The following is a 22681-nucleotide window of genomic DNA, read 5'->3' as shown; positions in this document are numbered from 1 at the left end:
TTGGAAGCCAAAGCGGCCTGAGTAGACACACTGCCCCGCAGTGGCCGCTCCCGCCCCGCCTGGCAGACGTGAGCCCTGTTTCTCCCCGGTCCCACCCCTGGCGCTGTTTGCGGTCCTCCGGCCGCGGAGCTGGGGCAGGCTGCCGGCGGGAGTCTGCGGCGGGCAGAGCACAGGGGATGGCCGCGGGCACAGGGGCTCGGCCTGGGTAGGGCAAAGGCGTGGGCCGGGACAGGCGAGTCCCCGCCCCACCAATAACGGCAGTGCGGGCGCGTCACGTGCTGCCGTCGCCATCCAATAGGTGAGGGCGGTGTCTCTCGGGCGCGGATTCAAACGGTGGGCGCGGTGTGCGCGGCTGCCTGTTTCCGTGGAGACGGTGAGGCCCGGCCGCGTCCATGGAGCCGCAGCTCGTCGGCCCCGGGCCCTACCGCGCTACCCGCTTGGTGAGTGCTCCCCCCTCCCTATGTGGCCCATTGTACAGCATTACCTCTTCCTCGTGGGCCTCCGTGCCCGACTGTGGCTCTCTAGAGCCTTCTGGGTACGGGTCCGGTGCCTTGATGCAGTCTGGCCGCGTGGGCCTGGCCCGCTGGCTGGGTCTCTGAAGGCTCAGTGCCGCAAGCCTGAGCGGGCCCTGGGCCTGTCCCGGGCAGCCAGGGCCTATCTCGGGTGGCCGGGACTCGGCGGGGTGGTCCCCAGCCGCCGTACAGGTGTTGGTGCTCCTCATGCCGTGTCTGTGTGGGGTGTCTGCGGAGCCCCGCGTAACTGGAGCGACCGCAGCACCAGGCAGAGTGGAGCTTTAGTCCGGTCTTTTGTCAAGTTAAAAGCCGCAGAGACGTTAAAGCTGTACCTGCAGAGCCGTAGGTAGCATGGGGCTCTAAATCTCTCAGTTTTCTCAATTTGGTGTTTGCTCTCAGGTCTCCACTGTTTAAATCACAGCTTTAGGTTTCAGTGGGCTTATAAATGCAGACGATAAAAAAAATTGTGTAGTTCTGCTTCTAGATCTTGTTGTATCCCGACCTTGCTTTGTACAACTCAGTGCTTCTACGAGAAGAGCTGTAACGATTTGCTTTGTTCTGTTTTAGTGGAATGAGATAATAGAACATTTTCGTGCTGGGATGCCTTTACGGAAACATCGTTGTCGCTTCAAAAGCTACGAGCATTGCTTCAAAGCCTCGGAGGCAGTAGACTGTTTACATGAACTGCTTGGCTCTAATCAAAACTTTGGCCCAGAAGTGACCCGCAATCAAACCGTTAAACTGCTTAAAAAATTCTTGAAAAATCACGTTATTGAGGATATTAAAGGAAGATGGGGCAAAGAGGACTTTCAAGATGACGGCCATTTATATAGGTAAACCTGTATATGGTGTCTGAAAAACTTAAGTAATTGCGCATTGGTTTAACAAATGTTTTTGCAGAATGCCTTTGTAAAGGGGTTAATATGTCTCTTCATCCCCCCTCGCCCCCTTTTAAAGATTTTATTTTTTCTTTAGTGATAAACAACTAACCTAGTTTAATGTTTAGCTTGGTTTTGTGGTTTGGGGTTTTTTGGTTGTGTTTTTTTGGGTTTGGTTTTTTTTTGGCTCCTTTTTATTTTCCTTCTTTGTTTCTAGATATTTCTGAAGAGCACTTTAACTCCATTGCATTCCATGAATACTAACAAGCTTTTGCAGATTTTATGATGTAGTGAGTTCTGTTTGCTGTTGGCAGACATCAAGTTTGTCAGTGTTGGAAGAACGTATATCAAGGATGCATGTATGGGAATGAGGATACCATTGAGCATTCGATTTCTCTTGTTCTCGCTCTCCTCAGCCACTTGGCTATTTTGAGTGCCTTTCTACTCCTGAGGGAAGGGCCTTCAGAAACTAAAAGTCATTCATGATGTAAGCTTTCTCAGTGCTCTTTGGATTGTAGATTGAAAATATCTTAAAAGATGCAAAGTTTAATTATTTATTTTACCCTTTTATGGGTATTTTTTTTGTTGTTGTTGTTGTTTTTTGTTTTTTTGTTTGTTTTTTTGTTTGGTTTTTTTTTTTTTTTTTTGGTAATAGTTTTTTTTCTTTTTTAATATTGTCTCTGGGGAAAGGTAGATCTGAATTTCCAGTTGGTATGGATGAAATCATCTTTTAATTTTGCTCTATGAACTTAGTTTCTTTTGTAGAGTGTGCCTAAGCTTTTTTGCTCTCTAGTCTGTACTCCTGTGCTGTATGTACATTACTCTCCTCGTATTATTTAATAATTTGAAATACTTTAAAAGTAAGATGTAATTCTTTTACTTTGTCATAAACAAACTTGGGTGAAGATTCTTTTTTATGAAAGAACTGTGGTTTATTTTAACCTTGTTCCACTGCAGTGAAGTTGATTTACATTCAAATTGGGTTGATGTCGTGGTTTAAGCTCAGGCCGTAAATTAGAACCACGCAGTCTACTTCCCCCCCCGCTCCTGGAGGGATGGGGAGGAGAATCAAAAGAATGCAACTCCCATGAGTTGAGATAAGAGCAGTTTAGTAACTAAGGTATGACACAAACCACTACTGCTACCACCAATAATAATAGTAATAAAGAAAATAACAAGGGAAGAGAATACAACACCTCACCACCCGCCAACCGATAACTCCCCCACCCAGCAGTGATCTACCCCTTCCAGGAACTCTCAGTTCTACATCCTGGGCATGACGTGCTGTCGTATGGAATACCACTTTGGCTAGTTTGAGTCAGGTGTCCTGTCTCTGCTTCCTCCCAGCTTCCCCTCATCCCTGGCAGAGCATGAGACTCACAAAGTCCTTGGTCAGTCTAAACATTCTGACCAGCAACTGAAAACATCGGTTTTATCGGTATTATCCCCAGACCGAAAGTCAAAACCACAGCGCTGCACCAGCTACTAAGAAGTAGAAAAAATGACTGCTACTTCTAAACCAGGACAATCAGATTTGTGTTTAATTCCAGTAACAAATTATCACTGATTCAACTTGTTCTTTATGATACTGTATGACATTTTTCAGTAAAACTGGTAGCTGGTTTTTAGTCTGCCTTATGAACGAAACGACACTGAATGCTGGAGCTTCCCTGCCAAATAAATTAAATATTCAAACCAATTTAAATCAGATTTAATGGAAGAAGTTTTAAATAATTTGTGGGGAATAAAAATGAATGTTCTTTCCAAGCTTAGCTCCATAAAAAGGAATTACAGGTAACAGTCAAGGAAAATGTTAAATTTTAGAATTTGGAAATCGTATTTGAAGGATCTAGTGTACCAGAGGATTTGTATCTGAAGGTACTTTGAGCATCTCACCTGAGAAAGTCTGTTGCTAAGTATCTCAAAACAAGATATGGCTCTGCAGTCTGTGAACTGAACATAACCAGGAGCTGGAAAAGGAGGAAGTACCATGTATGCTTGTCTTGTTCTTAAATTCTTCTCTGGCCATCTGCTTATGGCTGCTTTAGAAGGGCAAAATATTGTGGTAGTTTACCTAGTCATGGACTACTTTTACTTATCTGAGTTAGAAAAGCAGTTAAGTGCTGGTACAGCACTTGGTGGTAGTTGTGGTGTTGGTTTGGTGTTCCTAGTCCAGTCCTGCTTTGCCTTTCTTAGGGTAGCTCTCTAACTGCACACTTTTTTCACTGGTGCCATAGGTATTAAGTACTTTGCCTCCTTTCTTTCTAGGCATTGACTCTGTTAAAAGATTAAATGTGGGGTTTGGTGACCACTGGTATTATGCTATATCTCTTTGTCTGTATTTGTTGTGTTTGTGTTTTTTTGTCTGTCTTGCATTAGCATTGTGGCACATTCAAATTATTTTGCTATTTTCTCCTTTGTATTTTCAGCCATGAGTTTCCTGAGCTCCAGGCTGTGGAAGTTGGTTAGGTGAAATATTTTGGTGCTTTTTTTCCTTTTATTAGTACTTTGTAATTATTATTCTTTTTAGTAGTGCTTTGCCTACTGATCTGCTACTGGACAAGAAAGCTTTTTTGTTATATCTGTCTTAATGATGTTCTTTATTCACCTCCCATTCAACTAAGTTACTAACAACTTTTTTTTTTTTTATTAAAACTGCATGCTTTTCATGCATCTTGAAGTGAAGCTAGCTTTTTCCCCACTCAGCTTCGTGCATAAATAAACAGCATGCTACTCATGGTTTTGGTGTTTGGCTTAAAGTATTATTAGAGCATTTTTTCTCCTGTTTACGGAGCTAAACATCGGTTTTCCAGCCCACCTTATTCACGTATTTAATGTCCTTGCAGCTCCCTCTTGTGGACTTTCCTGATGTTATGTTGTAAATACGGCTTTCACCATGTTGATATGGATAGCAGTACAAGTTGCTTTTAATTCCAGTGGCAGTGCTTTCTCTGAAAACCTTCGTATGCTTTATACCTTTTCTATAAACTACTGTGTTAATTTACTGTAACTGTACACTGTGGAACACAGCTGTCATTCATTAACTTCCCATGTGAATGTAGTTTTCTGCTCTCACTCACTGAGTATTGAAAAGAGATGTTTCCAAATGTTGATTTGTCTGATAGTATTGGGCAAGTATTACATATGAAGGTGAGAACTACTGTGGCTTCAAAAATTAGCAAACACGATCAGTGTGTTCTGGCTTATTGGCTCAGCATAGTCTACAATAATAATAAAAGAGAAGTTACAGTTTCAGAAGCTGTTGGGCTTTAAATTTTTTGGAATTGCATTAAATCTGTGATTCTATGATTCTATTATACACATGCATACTATAAAGTGGAGAACAAGTTCTAGTTGCATGGCCACAGACATAACTGTATTTTATATTCAAGTTGAGAGTGAGGTGGAAGCATTTTCTTGAAGCATCAAGGATCTCATCCTCTCAGGGATATCAGAGTGCAGATAAATAAGATCTGATCTGGGCCAGTCTGCTGATATGTTGCCATCAAACTGATTTGTCTTTCTGATGTGCTGCCATTAATTCCCTTATACATGCTCTGACCTAGGTTTAGCTGTAATTTAATTCTGGTCAAGCTGGATATGTGACTGAGCTGAATGTGACCTGGGATAGTTTGTTTCCCTTGTTTTCTGCAAGGGCTAGCTTAGGGTTTATTTCTGCTGATTTCTTCAAGGCACTTTTTGAAATGCCTTAAAAATTGAATGAGTTTCTGGCATAACGAGCTGGAAAAAGACTTCAGAAAAAAACTGCAGGATATGATCTTCACATAGGAAGCATGTAAACACAGAAGAACATGGTAATATGGACAAAATCTTGTGTGGACATGTGTGTATGCTAATTAAATCTGTTAGTTATGTGACTTAGATAGCTTTGCTTTAAGAGATGATGCATGCTAGCAGTGCACTTGACATGCTGAAAATCTGCTCCCAGCTTTTTCAGCAGTCACTGTCTTCTGGTGAAGACCTGAGTCAGTTTGCTATGCATAGGCAGCTGCTGCTATTTGAGATGGACTGTGATATGAGACATTCACCCACAGTTCAGCTGTGTCATGGGAGGTGCAAAAAACCTGAACTGTTCTGAAGCAGCAGATGGAGACCAAACAAGACACCTCGAGATGTTTTATGTATCACTCAAACCTGTCTTCAGGCAATTAGGTTACACCGTGAATGTCCAAGGCATTTTTTGTATTTTTTGCATGTGAAGGCTTACTAGAGTTTTGCATTGGTAAATATGGAATAGGGTGGAGTTCAGAGACATTAAAAATATTCTCTAATTGTAGATTTCCTCCTTCCTCACCACTGAAGTCATATCCAAAGAAACCTTCATGTGGAAATCAAGTAATTAAATTTCCAGACTGGAATGAACCAAAAGCTGGTGTCTCTCAAGAACACATCCCAGTGAAAGCAGTTGCAATGGTAAGATATCCAGTTTTTATTTCCCCAGACATACGCATTTTTGGAAAGCAAAACTAATGATTTCTTTGTTGTTGCACATAATACTTGGCTATAAAATTAAATGCAAAATACTTTTATTCTAAACTTACGTGAAGTAAATTGTTAATGATTTGCCAGGAATGTTGGCTGTCAGTGTTCTTTCTGCTACAGATTATGTCCTGAGCATCTGAAGTTCAGCATGGCTGTGTTTGCCAGTATGCTTACATTCCAGTTTGCTCAAATTTTGGTATGGCATTTGTTATGCTACAAGAAAAATACTGTCATTTACACTGTAACTCTTATTCAGATACTGTGTAGCACAATATATACAGTATTACTCCTTTCTTAGCTGTTACGAGAATTCCCTTTTTGATAAAAGAATATGCTATGCCTAAGGACAAGTGATTCTGGTTTCATTGTTACCCTTTCAGCTTAGAGAATCATCTGCCCCATTCTTATGTGGATTGATCCAGCCTTTGCAAAGTTGTTGAAACAACTGTTTCTTTTATTAGTAAACCAAACTTGTATCAACTCTCACCACAAGACATCTTTAAAGCCTAGACTTCTGGAGTTGTGTATATTCTAAACGGTCCCTCCAGTGCTATCTTGTATGTGAGTGTTCTCAAATTTTGTGAACTCTCTGGACTTCATTCATAATTTTGGCCTTTTTCTTAATGCTTCTCAATGCAGGACACTAGCCTTGGATTTCTTGGTGATTGATAGTTTGTTCGGAAAAGTAGCTCCTACTGTTTTGCTGGGTATCTAGAGGTCCTGAATGTGAACGGTTATTCCATATTTGTAAATCAACTGTGTATGTGTAGATTCAGTGCACCTTTCACATACAGCACTCTTCTGAAGAGGAAAAAGCATTAAGGACCTTAAAATTTCAGCAGTAGGTAGAAGATTTAAGACAGAAGAAAGAAAAAAGTCAAGAGGATAGAGTATGTTAGTTACTGAGCAAGTATCTGCTGCAGTTTTAACATGTTGCAGCCTCCAACTCTCTGATCTATATTTCCATCCAAGCATCCTGGCCTGGTAAGAATTAGCAATATACAACAGCATACAGTCTGGCATTTTTGGAAAATGGATGACCCGGGGAATTACAGGCCAGTCAGTCTCACCTCTGTGCCTGGCAAAATCTTGGAGCAGATTCTCCTGGAAGGCATGCTAAGGCACATGAAAAACAACAAGGTGCTTGGTGGCAGCCAGCATGGCTTCACTAAGGGCAAATCCTGCCTGACCAATTTGGTGGCCTTCTATGATGGGGCTACAGAACTGATGGACAGGGACAGTGCAGTTGAAGTCATCTACCTGGACTTGTGCAAAGTGTTTGACACTGTCCCACACAACATCCTTGTCTCTAAATTGGAGAAACATCAATTTGATGGGTGGACCATTCGGTGGATAAAGAACTGGCTGGATGGCTGCACGCAAAGAGTTGTGGTCGATTGCTCGATGTCCGGCTGTAGACCAGTAATGAGTGGTGTCCTCAGGGGTTGATGTTGGGACAGGTCTTGTTCAACATCTTTGTTGGTGACATGGACAGTGGGATTGAATGCGCCCTCAGCAAGTTTGCTGATGACACCAAGGTGTGTGGTTCAGTTGATATGCTGGAGGGAAGGAATGCCATCCAGAGGGACCTTGACATGTTTGTGAGGTGGGCTGATGCCAACCTTATGAATTTTAACCATGACAAGTGCAAGGTTCTTGAGGTTTAAGCTCAGGCCGTAAATTAGAACCACGCAGTCTACTTCCCCCCACCCTTTCTTCCCCTCGCTCCTGGAGAGATGGGAAGGAGAATCGAAAGAATGCAACTCCCACAGCTTAAAATATGGACAGTTTAGTAACTAAGGTATAACACAAATCACTACTGCTACCACCAATAATAATGATAAAGGAAATAACAAGGGAAAATAATACAGCCGCTCACGGACCAGTACCTCGCCCCCATCCTGCTGTAATCCAGCCCTTCCGGGAACTCTCAGTTCTACATCCTGGGCATGATGTGCTGTCGTATGGAATACCACTTTGGCTAGTTTGGGTCAGGTGTCCTGTCTCTGCTTCCTCCCAGCTTCTCCTCATCCCTGGCAGAGCATGAGACTCACAAAGTCCTTGGTCAGGGTAAACATTCTGACCAGAACTGAAAACATCGGTTTTATCGGTATTATCCCCAGGCGGAAAGTCAAGACTCAACACTGCACCAGCTACTAAAAAGGAGAAAAAAAATGACTGCTACTGCTAAACCAGGACAGTTCTATACCTGGGTCAGAGCAATCCCAGGCACAGCTACAGGTTGGGCAAAAAAGAGATTCAGAGCAGCCCTGTGGAGAAGGACTTGGGGGTGTTGGTCAATGAGAAAATGAGCATGAGCTGGCAGTGTGTGCTTGCAGCCCAGAAAGCCAACCATATCCTGGGCTGCATCAAAAGGAGCGTGACCAGGAGGTTGAAGGAGGTGATCCTGCCCCTCTACTCTGCTCTTGTGAGACCTCACTTGGAGTATTGTGTGCAGTTCTGGTGTCCTCAACATCAAAAGGACATGGAACTGTTGGAACAAGTCCAGAGGAGGGCCACGAGGATGATCAGGGGACTGGAGAACCTCCTGTATGAGGACAGGCTGAGAAAGTTGGGGCTGTTCAGCCTGGAGAAGAGAAGGCTGCGTGGAGACCTCGTAGCAGCCTTCCAGGATCTGAAGGAGGGGCCTACAAGGATGCTGGGGATGGACTATTCATCAGGGACTGTAGTGACAGGACAAGGGGTAACGGGTTCAACCTTAACCAGGGGAAGTTTAGATTGGATCTAAGGAAGAAATTCTTTACTGTGAGGGTGGTGAGGCACTGGAATGGATTGCCCAGGGAAGTTGTGAATGCTCCATCCCTGGCGGTGTTCAAGGCCAGGTTGGACAGAGCCTTGGGTGTCATGGTTTAGTGTGAGGTGTCCCTGCCCATGGCAGGGGGGTTGGAACTAGATGATCTTAAGGTCCTTTCCAACCCTAACTATTCTATGATTCTATGGTTTTATAACTCAAATTTTCTTTCATTGTTAGTTTTGGCTAATACAGTGGACTGTAAATTGGTGTAACTGAGACAAAGAGAATAATAAAAAATTGGTGTAACTAAGACCAAAAAAAAAAAAAAAAAAAAAATAGCTTATATTGCTGGCTGTTTTACAGAAAGAAGTAACTTCCTCTGGAATGGTGAAGTAGACAGGTAGCTAAAAGTCGTGGCACTTTAATTGCTCCAGCATCTGTCAGGGCACATACTGGCTGTCTGTGGCTTGATGGCATTCTGTGTAATGAATCACTGATGTGGAAAACCAGATTATAATTTCAGAGGGTGCTATTCGTTCCAAACTAGCACTAGTCTACTGTCATGGAATTACAGATGATTAGTGCTTGGAGTAATTAAGTGCATTACTGGAATGCATTTTGTGAGTTGATTGTGATCACACGGAATACTGTTGATGCACAGGGACTGTGTTGATGCACTGTGATGTAAATCAAACTGGGAATGACTAGGAGTTTTGCCTTAAAAAGTGCACCGCTGACATAAACTATTTTATGTTCACCCATTGACATGTTGCTGACAATCTTCAGGCACTGAGCTTGGATGTGCAGTTTGAGTACAGGATAGTAGTCTCTTGCATTCCATGCTTTGCTATATTCTGTTATAATGGACTAGATCTGAATGGTGTCTTCAGCTGTAGCTATTTGGTTTTACTTTCTTTATGTACAGAACCTGCTAACAAACTTAATGTTTAGTTATGATCAGTATACACTGAACGAGGAGAAATACCGATCTTAGATATCTCATGTAATAATTCTCCAACAATTTTTCTGTAAGCAGATGTTTAATCTTAGAATGGTAGTTGAAAACAAGTGGCTTGAACTAATTTTAACGGAAAGGATCTGAACACAGGGCTAGAGGCCATTGACTCCTGAGCTTTAATGGCTATTCTGACTCACATAACATACCCAAGCTGAAAAATTATGTAAATGAGAAAAGATTCTGCATGCTTGTGAAACTCAAACACTCACTTGCATCCTGGGGACTCTATTGGAGTTTAGGAATATTTAGAATACTTGTTAGAATTAGAATTATTTAGAATAAGGAGCATGCTGTACTACAAACATACAATTTATGCTGTTATATACAATGTTTATATATTTTATATATATATATGTAATATACAATTATACTGTCCAGTACTTGAAAAGTCACCAGTTAATGAAGATTGTCTTTTCTGATTTCAGAACTCTGAGATGTGGTATAAACGACATAGTATAGCTATAGGGGAAGTACCAGCCTGCAAACTTGTGTTCCGCCGAGAGCTAACACATGCAAATATAGAAGAGATATGGAAATCTCAGACTTTGTCACGGTGAGTATACTTGTGAGCCATTTGCTGTTAAAGTAAAACTGTGTAGTAGGTAATAGTCTTGTCTGTCTTCACTGATAATGTTCACTTTTCATTGCTGCTATTAAAGCTATAGTGGCTGGACTAACTATATGCTTATTTGACTAACAAATTCAGCAAATAAAGCTTGCAAAGAAACTTGACTGTGCTTAATACTTTTTGACATTTTTTCTGTTGTGTTACACAAGTCCTTTTGTTATGTAGGCTTTGTCTTTATTAATCATTTTTTTCCTAAATATTATTCTTTTTCTTGTTTCTATGAAATAAAAACATGTCTGTAGAAGTGCAATACCATGAAACCTTTCAATGACAAATAAAATACTTTATATGAGATAAGAAATGGAGTCGCTAATGGGGTGCTGAAGGCTTTAGGATTCAGATATCATGAGATGCTCGTGATCACGAGATGGTCGAATTCGAGATTCTCAGGACAGTAAGAAGAGCGTGCAGCAAGGTCACTGCTCTGGACTTCTTTGGTTGGGCAAAAAAGAGATTCAGAGCAGCCCTGAGGGGAAGGACTTGGGGGTGTTGGTCAATGAGAAAATGAACATGAGCTGGCTTCAGTGTGTGCTCGCAGCCCAGAAAGCCAACCATATCCTGGGCTGCATCAAGAGGAGCATGACCAGGAGGTCAAAGGAGGTGATCCTGCCCCTCTACTCTGCTCTTGTGAGACCTCACTTGGAGTATTGTGTGCAGTTCTGGTGTCCTCAACATAAAAAGGACATGGAGCTATTGGAACAAGTCCAGAGGAGGGCCACGAGGATGATCAGAGGACTGAAGGGGGGCTCAGGAATGCTGGAGATGAACTCGTCATCAGGGACTGTAGTGACAGGACAAGGGGTAACTGGTTAGAGCTTAACCAGAGTAAGTTTAGATTGGATATAAGGAAGAAATTCTTTACTGTTAGGGTGGTGAGGCACTGGAATGGGTTGCCCAGGGAAGTTGTGAATGCTCCATCCTTGGCGGTGTTCAAGGCCAGTTTGGACAAAGCCTTGGGTGGCATGGTTAACTGTGAGGTGTCCCTGCCCATGGCAGGGGGGTTGGAACTAGATGATCTTGAGGTCCTTTCCAACCCTAGCTATTCTATGATTCTATATTCTCTGCTATTTCCAAAAGGAATATCTATATAAAGTTGAAGGCATTGCTTTCGAATATTTATGCAGGAGAAAAAATGATACACATTAGCTATTTTTACAGCACAGCTGACGCCTTACTAATGACTAGTTTTATCTAAACCCAGAACATTATCTCAATGTAATGAACTTGATGCTCCAGTGCTGATAGATCCACAGCAGAGTGCTCTGGTGCAGTGCACAGTGGGGTTCCTCAATCAGGGGAGTGGAGAGATGCAACAGCAGACAAGTCCCACCCCATGTATAAAAGAAGCCCAGAAGAACTGTAAACCAGGGCGTGGCATAGCAGTTTGCATGATAGACTGCACAGTGAGGGCACTGTAGCTCTGCCACCTCTACCAAGAAGTGACGGTATCCACCCTTCAGAAAGCTATGGCCTCCGAGTTCTGCAAGCACCACATCTGTTGCAGCTTCCCAAACAGAGTTCTGATGGGAATACACTGCCACCCAGCTGTCCTGCTGCAGGGTGTGCCCTGCCTTTATGCCAGTACAAGTTGGCAGTCGTGAGCACTCCTGTGAGAGGTAAGCCCAGGTAGAGGAACTTCTCCACAAAGTGACAAGAGCTCCCAGAGGAGGTGAGTAGCTTGAGGAGTATCAGAGAGCCTGCGACATAGGCTAATGGAATCACATCCTACCTTCTCTGAGAGCCCCAGCAGGCAAACAGAACATGTGATTTGGAGGATTTCCTATCCTCTCTCCACAGTGACTGAAGGGATAGGAGGCAATGGTGACAAGTTCCTGCCCAACACAGCAGGCGTGTCACCTCTTGTGACTACCTCACTTTTACCAGTGCCCTTGTATAATAAGTACGAGGCTCTGCATATGTGGAACTGAACAATTATGAGGATGATGGTTCATCTTGATTGGAAGTGTCATCAAGGTTAAATTGGCCTACACCCTGCATCAAAATTATTTGCATAAAGGAAAAAAAGACTGTCTGCCAAAAGGACCAAGTGGGTCCTGGGGTGCATTAAGCACAGCATAGCCACGTGATCGAGGGAGGTGGCTGTTCCACTCTACACTGCTTGAGTGTGGTTTTGGGGCTCCTCATGAATCTGTTAAGAGTGTTTCCAGATGAAGCACACTTTTAAGTTTCCTGTTAAATAGTGAAAGGCCTTGAGGGCCAGACTTGAAGCTGCTGTGGTAATTTGGTTTGTTCAGCTTGGAGAAGAAAAGGCTGAGAGGTGCTGTCATCGCAGCCTCAGTTTTCTCAAGGGAGGAAATGGAGATCAAGGTGCTGACGTCTGGTGACAAGGAAGTGGAATAAAGTTCTATCAATGGAAGTTCTCATTGGACCTTGGGAACAGGTTCTTCAGCGGAAGGATGGTTGGTCACTGAACAGGCTCCCCAGGAAAGTGGTGGCAACACGAAGCCTGTCAAAGTTCAAGGAGTGTCTGGATGACGCTGTTGGTTATATTATTTAGTTTTAGGTAGCTCTGTGAGGAGCAGCAAGCTGGTCTCGATGATCCTTATGAGTCACTTCTGACTTGCAATGTTCTATAAGTCTATGAAATGGAGGGGTCTGCTTTTCAGAATCTTATCTATCTTGAAACTACATATTTGCTTTTTTTCAGATTACATGATGTATGAACTGTGTGTTTATGTTTTTATATTTTTTATGTTTTATTTTTGCAGATTACAAAAGGTCTTGGGTTTGGATTCCCTCAATGAAGTGTTAGATGTAAAAATTGTGAATTCAAAGCATATATTCCAAAATGCATACAATGTCAATAAGCAAGGCATTGTCATTTTAGAAGACAAATCAAGTGAGTATTTTAGAAGTTTTCATTTAACTTTTTAATAGTATAGCTTACACGTATATGAAAAGTATTTGTTTTAATCTATAGTAACAGGTAACATCTTTCTACTTGTGTGACCACATCTATATTACAGTTTTTACAAAGTATGCTGTTGTTGTCCTCTGACAACCCAATAGTCAGAATTGGTGTTTATTACATATTTACTCTCTTAAGCATATTGCTGCTTTAGCAGGGTTGAAAGATTAAAGTAAAAAAGCAGCAACCTTTCCTTTATAAAGAAAAGGATACTACTCACTTCTAGTTGGCTTTGTCAGCCCAGGCCTTAACTGCCTGAACTGGACTATTTACATGAAGAAAATGTGTATAAAAATTGAGAAAAAAATCAGAATGTGTGCTGAGAGATCTGTAAAATTTCCTAGGTTTGATTTTCAGTCAATGAATTTTGAAACCAGTGCTGAGATTAAAAATTCTTTGCACATCAGGGAGAAAGTAAAGCATCTTTGCTGCTGTGATGCTTTGGGCTGATGTCAACCTTATGAAGTTTAACCATGACAAGTACAAAATTCTATACCTGGGTCGGAGCAATGCCAGGCACAGCTACAGGTTGGGCAAAGAAGAGATTCAGAGCAGCCCTGTGGAGAAGGACTTGGGGGTGTTGGTCAATGAGAAAATGAACATGAGCCGGCTTCAGTGTGCGCTCGCAGCCCAGAAAGCCAACTGTATCCTGGGCTGCATCAAAAGGAGCGTGACCAGCAGGTTGAAGGAGGTAATCCTGCCCCTCTACTCTGCTCTCGTGGGACCTCACTTGGAGTATTGTGTACAGTTCTGGTGTCCTCAACATCAAAAGGACATGGAACTGTTTGAACAAGTCCAGAGGAGGCCATGAGGATGATCAGGAGACTGAAGCACTTCCCATATGAAGATAGGCTGAGAAAGTAGGGGCTGTTCAGTCTGGAGAAGAGAAGGCTGCGTGGAGACCTCTCAACAGCCTTCCAGTATCTGAAGGAGGGGTATAGGGATGCTGGGGAGGGATCCTTCCTTAGGGACTGTAGTGATAGGACAAGGGGTAACAGGTTAAAACTTAACCAGGGGAAGTTTAGACTGGATATAAGGAACAAGTTCTTTACTGAGAGCGTGGTGAGGCACTGGAATAGGTTGCCCAGAGAAGTTGTGAATGCTCCATCCCTGGCGGTGTTCAAGGCCAGGTTGGACAGAGCCTTGGGTGGCATGGTTTCGTGTGAGGTGTCCTTGCCCATGGTAGGGGGGTTGGAACTCGATGATCTTAAGGTTCTTTCCAACCCTAACTATTCTGTGATTTATCACTTACAATACTATTGTCACCACGTTTTCCAGAAGATTGGTAGAGAAGTAAAATATGAAATTGTAACCTGTTTTGGTTTGTAAATGAACCCATTTCCAGAGCGTATACATATTCCTTTTAGAGACAATTAGAGCACCTCAGGATGTTAACCTTCACCTTGCAAAAATGACCAAACAGCATGTATGGGTGCTTTTCATCATTTTCAATGCAAAATAAACACTTCACTGTAATGCACTGTTGAAGGTGTAGCTTGAACTAGTTTGGCTGTTTATTGCAGGGGCAGGTTAAGTATTTGAGATACAATTCATTTTGCTGGTTGAGTTGTAAAAGCCGTAGGCACAACTGGTTGATATGAAGTATTGGACGTACTCAAGTAAGATATAATTGAAGCTATATCCTATATTAAGTTATAGCCTGTCTTTGCAACCATTTGCACTACAACATAGGGGGAACTTCTTAAAGAATTTCTGTCTCACTTTTATCTTTCAATTTTTCTCAGATCTTTTTTCTCCTTTTAATTTCTGTCTGTTTCTCCTCAATGCAGAGGAACTACCTCACTGGATATTATCAGCAATGAAATGTCTAGCAAATTGTAAGTACTTTTGGGGGGAGAGGGGGAACAAAACCAACCCACCCTCGTAGAAGACAATTAAACTGACTATGCCTTACTGCTTTATCAAATCCTGCTTATATTCACAGTTGATATTTTTTCAGATTGTTGCCTAAAAGCTGGAAAAGGTCAACCAGCATATATTCTCCTACTAACGCAGTTTATTTCAATGTAATATATAGAGGTTTAACTGTTCATATTTTAACTTTATCTATTTCCACTAGACCTACTGGAAATTGTTAAATTCAATAGATGAATACATTTTCATTTATATGTTGAATAATGAGTCTAAGTTGTTGGGTTTTTTCTACTTGACACTGCATTTCAATTGGCAGGAATAGAAAATGGTGATCTGGTTGATGGCTGCAAATTCGATTTGTTTGTAATTTTCTCCATCCCCCCCTCCTTTCTAGGGCCCAGCTGCTCAGACTTGAAGCAGCCTACATACTCAGGTTTTGAAAGAGATGTCTTCAAGACTATAGTGGACTACTTTGGCCAGATGAAAGAACCTCTTCTCACATTTCATTTTTTTGATGTTTTTGTTAGTGTGTTAGGTAAGTAGTTTAGGATATAAACTATTCATTTGAATTCATCATATCCAGATGTATCACAACTCATTTCTTTAGCACCTGTCCTGTCCATTCTACATAGTGAACAGTTTAATATTAAAATTTATTACACATCGCAAGTCTTCCATTGCTTGTCTTCATGATTTTTAAAGGCCTCTGTTCATTGCTTAGTGCTGCCACACCTAACAGATGAATTTTAACAGTGGTTTTTTTTTAAATGCCTAAGCATTTTAAAAACTCACAGGAGCTTTTATAAATTGCTTGACTGATGTCTACATTAAAAAAAATTAGTGCTGTAAGGAATATTTTTAACAATGGCGATATGATATCTGAAGGAAATGGAAATACTTCATTTTTTAAACTTAACAATAGACATTAGTGCATACAGAAACAAAACTTTAGGTATTAACTAACTTTAAGGGTTCATGCTATATCAGATTCAGCTATCCTGCAGCTAAAGATGGCTTACCGAAAGACAGTAAATTTGAAAGTATTTTATTATTTTTTATGGTTACATTTCAGAATAGAACAACTGGATTGAAAAGTAAGAATGCTTTGTAGCATGTCACTTTTCAGAGCTGCTTTAAAGGGGAACAACATTGCTTTTAACAAACTGTTGAGTTGTAAAAGGACTTCTGGAATTTAGTATTTTTATACTTTGTTAGTTGATGATCTTGCTTCAAACTGAATGTAGTTCCTTTTCTTCTGACTTCTTTTTCTTACACAATAGATACTCTTGATAATATCTCTTAAGAATTCTTGCTGTCTTTTCATACTCCCTTTATGTTTGCCTTTCCATTGTGTTTTACATCTTTCAGGTTTTAAGAGTTTCATTTCACAGTATTTCACAGACGTAAATACAAGGAGAAAGAATTCATGCCAATGTTTACATGGAAATGAAAGCAAACCATGCACTATTTCAAAAAGTAAAAAAAATGTTTTGCTTCTCACAAAAAATGAGGCATTAGTATGGAATACTTCCTTACTAACAAAAATAGATTTACACAAAAAAATCATAGGATACAGGCTTTCAAGAATTACTTTGTATTGTATCTTCATGCTTATTCAGTTTACTTTGAAGTACTGGTAGTATATGTCTGAAAATGTCATGTTTCTCAGGTATCTTTTCCACTTTTTTTATAATTCAAGAATATGCTCACTATCTAAGTAGTGGACAGAGTTCAAGAAGACAATTCATCATACCTGTTCTAAAGCCTAACTCTTCTTTTTGTTCCTAAAACTACTTAGAACCAATTGTAGGAAAATAAAAAAGTAAATATAAGGCAGAGATGTATGATCTCTAGTTTTGGTACCAAAGTCTTCTCACACTTCCTTGTGAGATTTGATGTATGGTTCTTGGGTGCTAGAGGGAAAGAGGAAAAGACTGGGGAGGGTGGGGGTGGGTGGGTGATGTTGGCTGAGAGAAAAAGGACAAGAATTTTATTCTGTGCAATAAGTAATTAAGTCTTAACAGTAGAGGCTAATATACAAACCACTATGAAGTTGTAGGTGAATGTAAAGGAAGAAGTAGCTGACTCATCCCTGAAAGTGTTCAAGGCCAGGTTGGATGTGGCTTTGAGCAACCTGGTCTAGTGGAAGGTGTCAATGCCCATTACAGGAGGGGTTGGAACCAGATGATCTTTAAGGTCCTTTCCAACCCAAAGCGTTCTATGATTCTATGCATGTTCCATAGAATACTATTTTATAGTAAGTGTCAATGCTAGTACTGAATGCCAGCTGTGGAGCAATAATTCTTCAGTTGTATGTTTATGAAATGTGTCTATGTTTTTGTTTGGTTTTTTTTGGGTTTTTTTTTGGTTGTTTTTTTTTTTTTTAATGAGTATGGCTTTTTATATTGGCAGTTATTCTTAAGAAAATGACTTTTACAAACCAAAATTTCAGTCTTTGAGTTTTAAACTTTTCATATTGCTACCCTCAGGGAATTACAACTTTTCTACATGGCTTCTTTTTTCAGTGGATAAACTTTGTTTAGTTGAGGGCTTCAGTAAATAGCAAAGAAAGTGTTATTAGATTATACTTTTAGTCATTTGGTGCAGCCATGATGTGATTTGCACATGTCTAAAAGTTCCATTTTAAAACCTGAGAAATGTTTGCAGAAATGATAGGCAATTTGTGTAAACATATTAAGATGCCTCGCCTGCATCTGTTTTCAAATGAAGACTGTCCAGAGCACTTCTCTTCCAAGAGGCTGGCTGAAATTAGTTTTCAGAATAGCTAAAAATATAGGACTAAGTCGTCAGTAATCATCAGATTTTTCACTAACTTGGTAAGATTAAACTTGCTTTTGGCACAGGTTATAATAATTCTTTATAAACAAATCTTATTAATTATTTCTTCTCAGGGCATCTTGGGGAGGAATAACCCCATGCACCAGTGTATGCAGGGGGTGACTGACTTGAAAGCAGCTTTACTAAGAAGGACTTGGCAGTCCTGGTGGGCACTAAAGTGACAATAAACAAGCAATGTGTCCTTGTGGCAAAGAAGACCGGCAACACTCTTAGCTACCTTGAGAGCATTGTGAGCAAGTTGAGGGAGTTTACCTCATCCCTATTCAGTGAGTCCAGTGGAGGACCACAAAAGTTATTAAAGCCTTGGAGCACCTATTCTGTGGGGAGAAGCTGAGAGCAGTGACTGTTTAACCTGGAGAGGGGAAGGCACAGAAGCTCAGGGAGGATCTTATTAATGTGTATAAAAGACACTATAAAAGATGTAGAGGGAACAAAGAAGAGAGCCAGACTTCCATGGGTGATATTCAATAACAGGCCAACTGGCAATTCAAAACCTTATTGAACATAATCCTGGCCATCTTGCTGTAGGTAACCCCGCTTTGAGCAGAGAAGTCTAGATAATCTCCAGAGATCTCTTCCAACCTCTATAATGTTATGTGGGAAAAATAAAATGTATCTCTGTCATTTTCCTTATTCCTTTTTTTAAGAGAAGTTGCTGTTAGGCTTCACTCATGTGGATATTTTGGTCCTGACTTCTGTTTTGTTCTGATACTAGTGCTATTTAGGTAAATGTGTAGTAGATGCTTCCTTCAATGAGCCTTAGAAACTCAAAAGTGGATGACATTTTGGTGGTGAGACTTCTTTATAGATACCTAAACTACTATCAGAGACTACTGTGCCTGTCCAGTCTTCAAATATCTCTGCCATGCTCACTATCTGCATTTTCTCAAGAGTTTCTAGTTAGACCTGGCCATAGACTTAACTTCTATAGGTGTGAACGACACGTCAGTATTGCTGCAGTTGTCACTAGTACATAAGCACATGTCTTATTTAGTTCTCCGATCGTTGCCTCAGACTGAACTTTTTTTTAATGTGCTTGATACATCTGTGCATACATCTCAGTTGTGTTTAGGGCTAAGGGCTATAAACAAACAAAGGATGAACAAAACCATTGTAGTTTTTCATGCCTACTACTCTCTAAAGTTGTTGGTTATGGTTATTAATATCTCCCAATGCATCAGAATGAAATGTTGTGAATACTTAAGCAAGGTGCCCAGTTCTACTAGTCCAGTTCTATGGATGTTTTCCTAAACATGTTAGGGAGTGGAGTTATAAGGCAGTCTCGAATGAGTAGCAAAGGAATGTGGGAAGACAGCTTTTAAAATGTTATGTTAATTGTTATAGAAACATGTAATTGATAAACCTTGCCCAAACTTCTGATCTTGCATAAACCAGGTCTGCTGCAAAAACACAGCAAGGCCATAGAAGCTCTTCAGATATCTTGTCTGTTGCTGCCACCAGAAAATCGGAAAAGACTACAGCTGTTGGTGAGGATGATGGCAAGAATTAGCTTGAACAAGGATTTACCACCTCTTTCTGAATCAGTGAGGACCAGAACCTTGGTATGTATAGTGTGTAAGGCAAAAGGTCTAGACAAGGCTTTTGGAGTAGCATAGATAAAAGATTCTGTGCATTCATTGTAGAGAATGTGTACAAAATGCAATTTGCTTGTTTGAAGAATAGTTTGTCTATTCTAGCTCAAATTCTAGAAAGCTACCCTGAATTTGAATAAATTGGGATTTCTTGGTCAGTATTGAACAAATGAATTTTCTCAGAATTTGGAGACTTCTGTATCTTAAAAAATTAAACTGTCACAGGTTTCCCTTTTGAGTAGAAAAGAAAAAATACAGTAGATAAGGCTTCTGGTGTTCTTCATCACTGCAGACAGTGTAAGAGAGAAACAGATTGCCTGTTTCAGTCATAGTTAGAAATATGCATCTGAATGTTTTGGTTTACTTGGTTTTAGCCATTTAAAAAAAACATTCCTACCAGTTTATTTCAGTATGTTTCATCACTTCAACTACAGATGCTGGCAAAGCCCTCAAGAGCTAATGCTCTTTCTGTAGGACTTCTTGTAGAGTTACCACTGACATTTGCAATAGCATGTTATTACAAAGTTGTTAGGCATAACTTAGCAATTCTGACTGGCTAAGAACATGTATTTATTTTGGTTAAAGTCTTTTGTAAGAAGGGCTGCAGAAAGCTAAGCTGTAGAGCCACTCCAATAAAAATACTATAGTAGCATGCATAAATCTAAATCTGTTCTACAGTAATTACATTTTTAATTAACCATGAAAAGTATTTGATTAAAAAAAGATATTTTTTGGACTGCCAAGGTTATAATTTAATTTACTGTAAATGGTCTTTGATTAAAGTAATTATATTTATCTAAATGTTATTTTTGGAAGTGAATGCTTTACAGTCCAAGTATTTTGTACTAAGTTTTAATTCAGCAGTGTAGTCTATGGTATACGACAGTCTTGATTGCTTTCTGTGTTTTTAATGTTAGAAGTGACTGGTGCACAGACAGGAAACTCTTGTAACTGAATGTTTGGGCATGAGACTACATGAATTGATCTAGACCTGAAATTTGGTTTGATTTCAAAACAACAGTATTATTTTTTCACCTCTGGTGCTTATTTACAATTCCTTTGTTATTTTTAAAATCTCTGAATTGTTTGTGCCTTGTTTAACTGGAAAAGCCACATAAAGTGGCCATTTGATGAAATCTTTAGAATAAAATTTAACTCAGTCATAAGTCTAAAGTCAGGGTTAGATTATGTATATGATGCAAGAACCATCTTCAGTCCACCCAGATAACAATACTTTTACTCTCCCCATCTCTCCCAATATTGATGTTTTCTGGAAGCATTTGAAGTATTGTGCTGTCAAAACCTCTTTTTCTAAAAGATCAGTTTTTAAATACAGCCTGATTCCCCATCACCAAACAGAAAAATACACAGTAATGTTGTGATTTAATTTTATGTTGATTTCTTATTTTTCTGGTTTGGTTTGTTTGTTTCTTTCTTTCTTTGTTTTCCTCAGATGGTTCAGGCATTTTCACATTGTATTCTCTGCTCAAAGGATGAAATGGACTTGGATGAGCTGCTTGCTGCTAAACTAGTATCTTTTCTCATGGACAATTATCAAGAGATCTTAAGTGTTCCCACCACCTTAAAATCTTCTATAGAGGAGCATGTTCTAAATCTCCAGAGAGTCCAAGTAGGTGTCTTGCAAAAAAAGCCTCTTATGCCTCTGTTTCTAGATCAAATCTCTCCTTTCTGCTCTGAAGTTTGACAGTTCTTAAAGACTTTTTTGTATGTCTGCTAGATTATGAATAGCTTATTAATTTTGACTGCTATATTAAAACATAACTATGTATTTAAATGAAAATAAGTAGGCTTTGAATAGTTTAGAGTCAAGAACTCTTAAATATGTTTTCTGTTGGTCAGCATTATCTTTTCCATGGAATGCACAAGCTATGGTTGTGGTAGTGAAGAAAACTGTGGATGGTTAATAAGTGTTTCCATTAATGATCTGATTTTCTTTTACAGCCATCCTTATTTGCTCAGCTTTTTAATATAATTGTTTCCTGATACCATATTTTCTTTTGTTCAAAGCTGCTTTTCAGTTCTTTCTTATTTAATTGCTACTGAAAAACTGATTTTTAACTTTTTCAAAGAGTTAAAAGGCTCAATCTGTGTCATCATTTTTGACTTACTAAAACTCAACCAGTGCAAGAGATAGGAGGTACAATTTAAGGTCTGTATTCCGTATTTTTTCTACTTAATGACTTCAGGTGATTAAGCCAGTTTTGCAAATCTATTGTGGAAAACCTAGCTGCTCTTTTTTCACTCTTTCTTCAGATAAAATACGCTGGAACTGATACTGATGCAACTTTTCCGCAATCATTTTGCCACCAAATCAGTACAGATGAATTTGAATTACAAAGAGCAACTGGCTCTCAAGAACCACTGGCAGCTTTATTGGAAGAAATCGCAATGAATAAAGAAATATCTGTGAAAGATAAGAAGAAGAAGCTTAAGCAAGTAAATAAAAATTGCTCCACAGTCTTTAATTCTAATTTCAAAATTTTACCAAGTTTGACATATAGTCCGTCAGAGAAATACTGAGATTTAAAATCATAGATACTCTTAGGGATATCAAACTTTTTAATTGTTTAGAATAAGGGTACTGTGATCTATCAAGCCGTATTAGAAAAGATCACCTAATTTTCTATATATAGAGGTATGGAAGTTTGAGTAAACTCTTCATTTAACTTGATGTACTTTTCCAGTTTCAGAAATCTTACCCTGAAGTGTATAGAGTACGATTTCCCACGCCTGAAACTGAAGCGGTGCTATTTCCAGAAAAAACTAAACAGAAGCCACCAATACTGAGGTGGGCCTTAAAAAGGCCCTTTCAACCGTTTCACCGAACCAGAAGCTTTCGGATGTAAAAGGTTTGAAACATATCAATGGACTGAGTCAGAGCAAATTATCAATGGATCTTACGCCAAAGGAGCCTGAGAAGCATGTAGTTACTGAAAAAAACATTGGGGATACTTTTGAGATGGTAGGAATGGTTGAAAGAAGAGGAAAGTATTGATGTGGTAGAAATGTGAGCCTTTTCAGTATTTTTGTAAATAAATTTTTTAAAATGTCAGTTATTTAAAAAAAAAAAAATTCAAGGGGATTAATCTACAGTCATGATAAGGTCTAAAT

The 22681-nt window shown here is 39.9% G+C and overlaps 1 protein-coding gene across 2 annotated transcripts; it reads left to right on the top strand.

Moving 5' to 3' along the window:
• Positions 1 to 392: 392 nt before the first annotated feature.
• On the top strand, positions 393 to 22416 carry DEPDC1B (DEP domain containing 1B; the record flags this gene model as incomplete). 2 transcript variants are annotated; one of them, XM_080637776.1, is made up of 11 exons in its annotated part: positions 393 to 440; positions 1080 to 1345; positions 5689 to 5824; positions 10092 to 10219; positions 13024 to 13154; positions 15014 to 15061; positions 15493 to 15633; positions 19353 to 19519; positions 21003 to 21179; positions 21824 to 22006; positions 22255 to 22416. In XM_080637776.1, the coding sequence occupies 11 exons, from the start codon at positions 393 to 395 to the stop codon at positions 22414 to 22416; spliced, it is 1587 nt and encodes a 528-aa protein (XP_080493902.1). The 2 variants fall into 2 exon arrangements, with proteins under 2 accessions (XP_080493902.1, XP_080493903.1); XM_080637777.1 differs by lacking the exon at positions 21824 to 22006.
• Positions 22417 to 22681: the final 265 nt, after the last annotated feature.

Source organism: Psittacula echo, assembly GCF_963264785.1.
Source record: "Psittacula echo genome assembly, chromosome: Z".
Lineage (NCBI taxonomy): Eukaryota > Metazoa > Chordata > Aves > Psittaciformes > Psittacidae > Psittacula > Psittacula echo.
The sequence above is the reverse complement of the archived record's forward strand: the minus strand, read 5'-3'. Positions and strand labels throughout refer to the sequence as shown.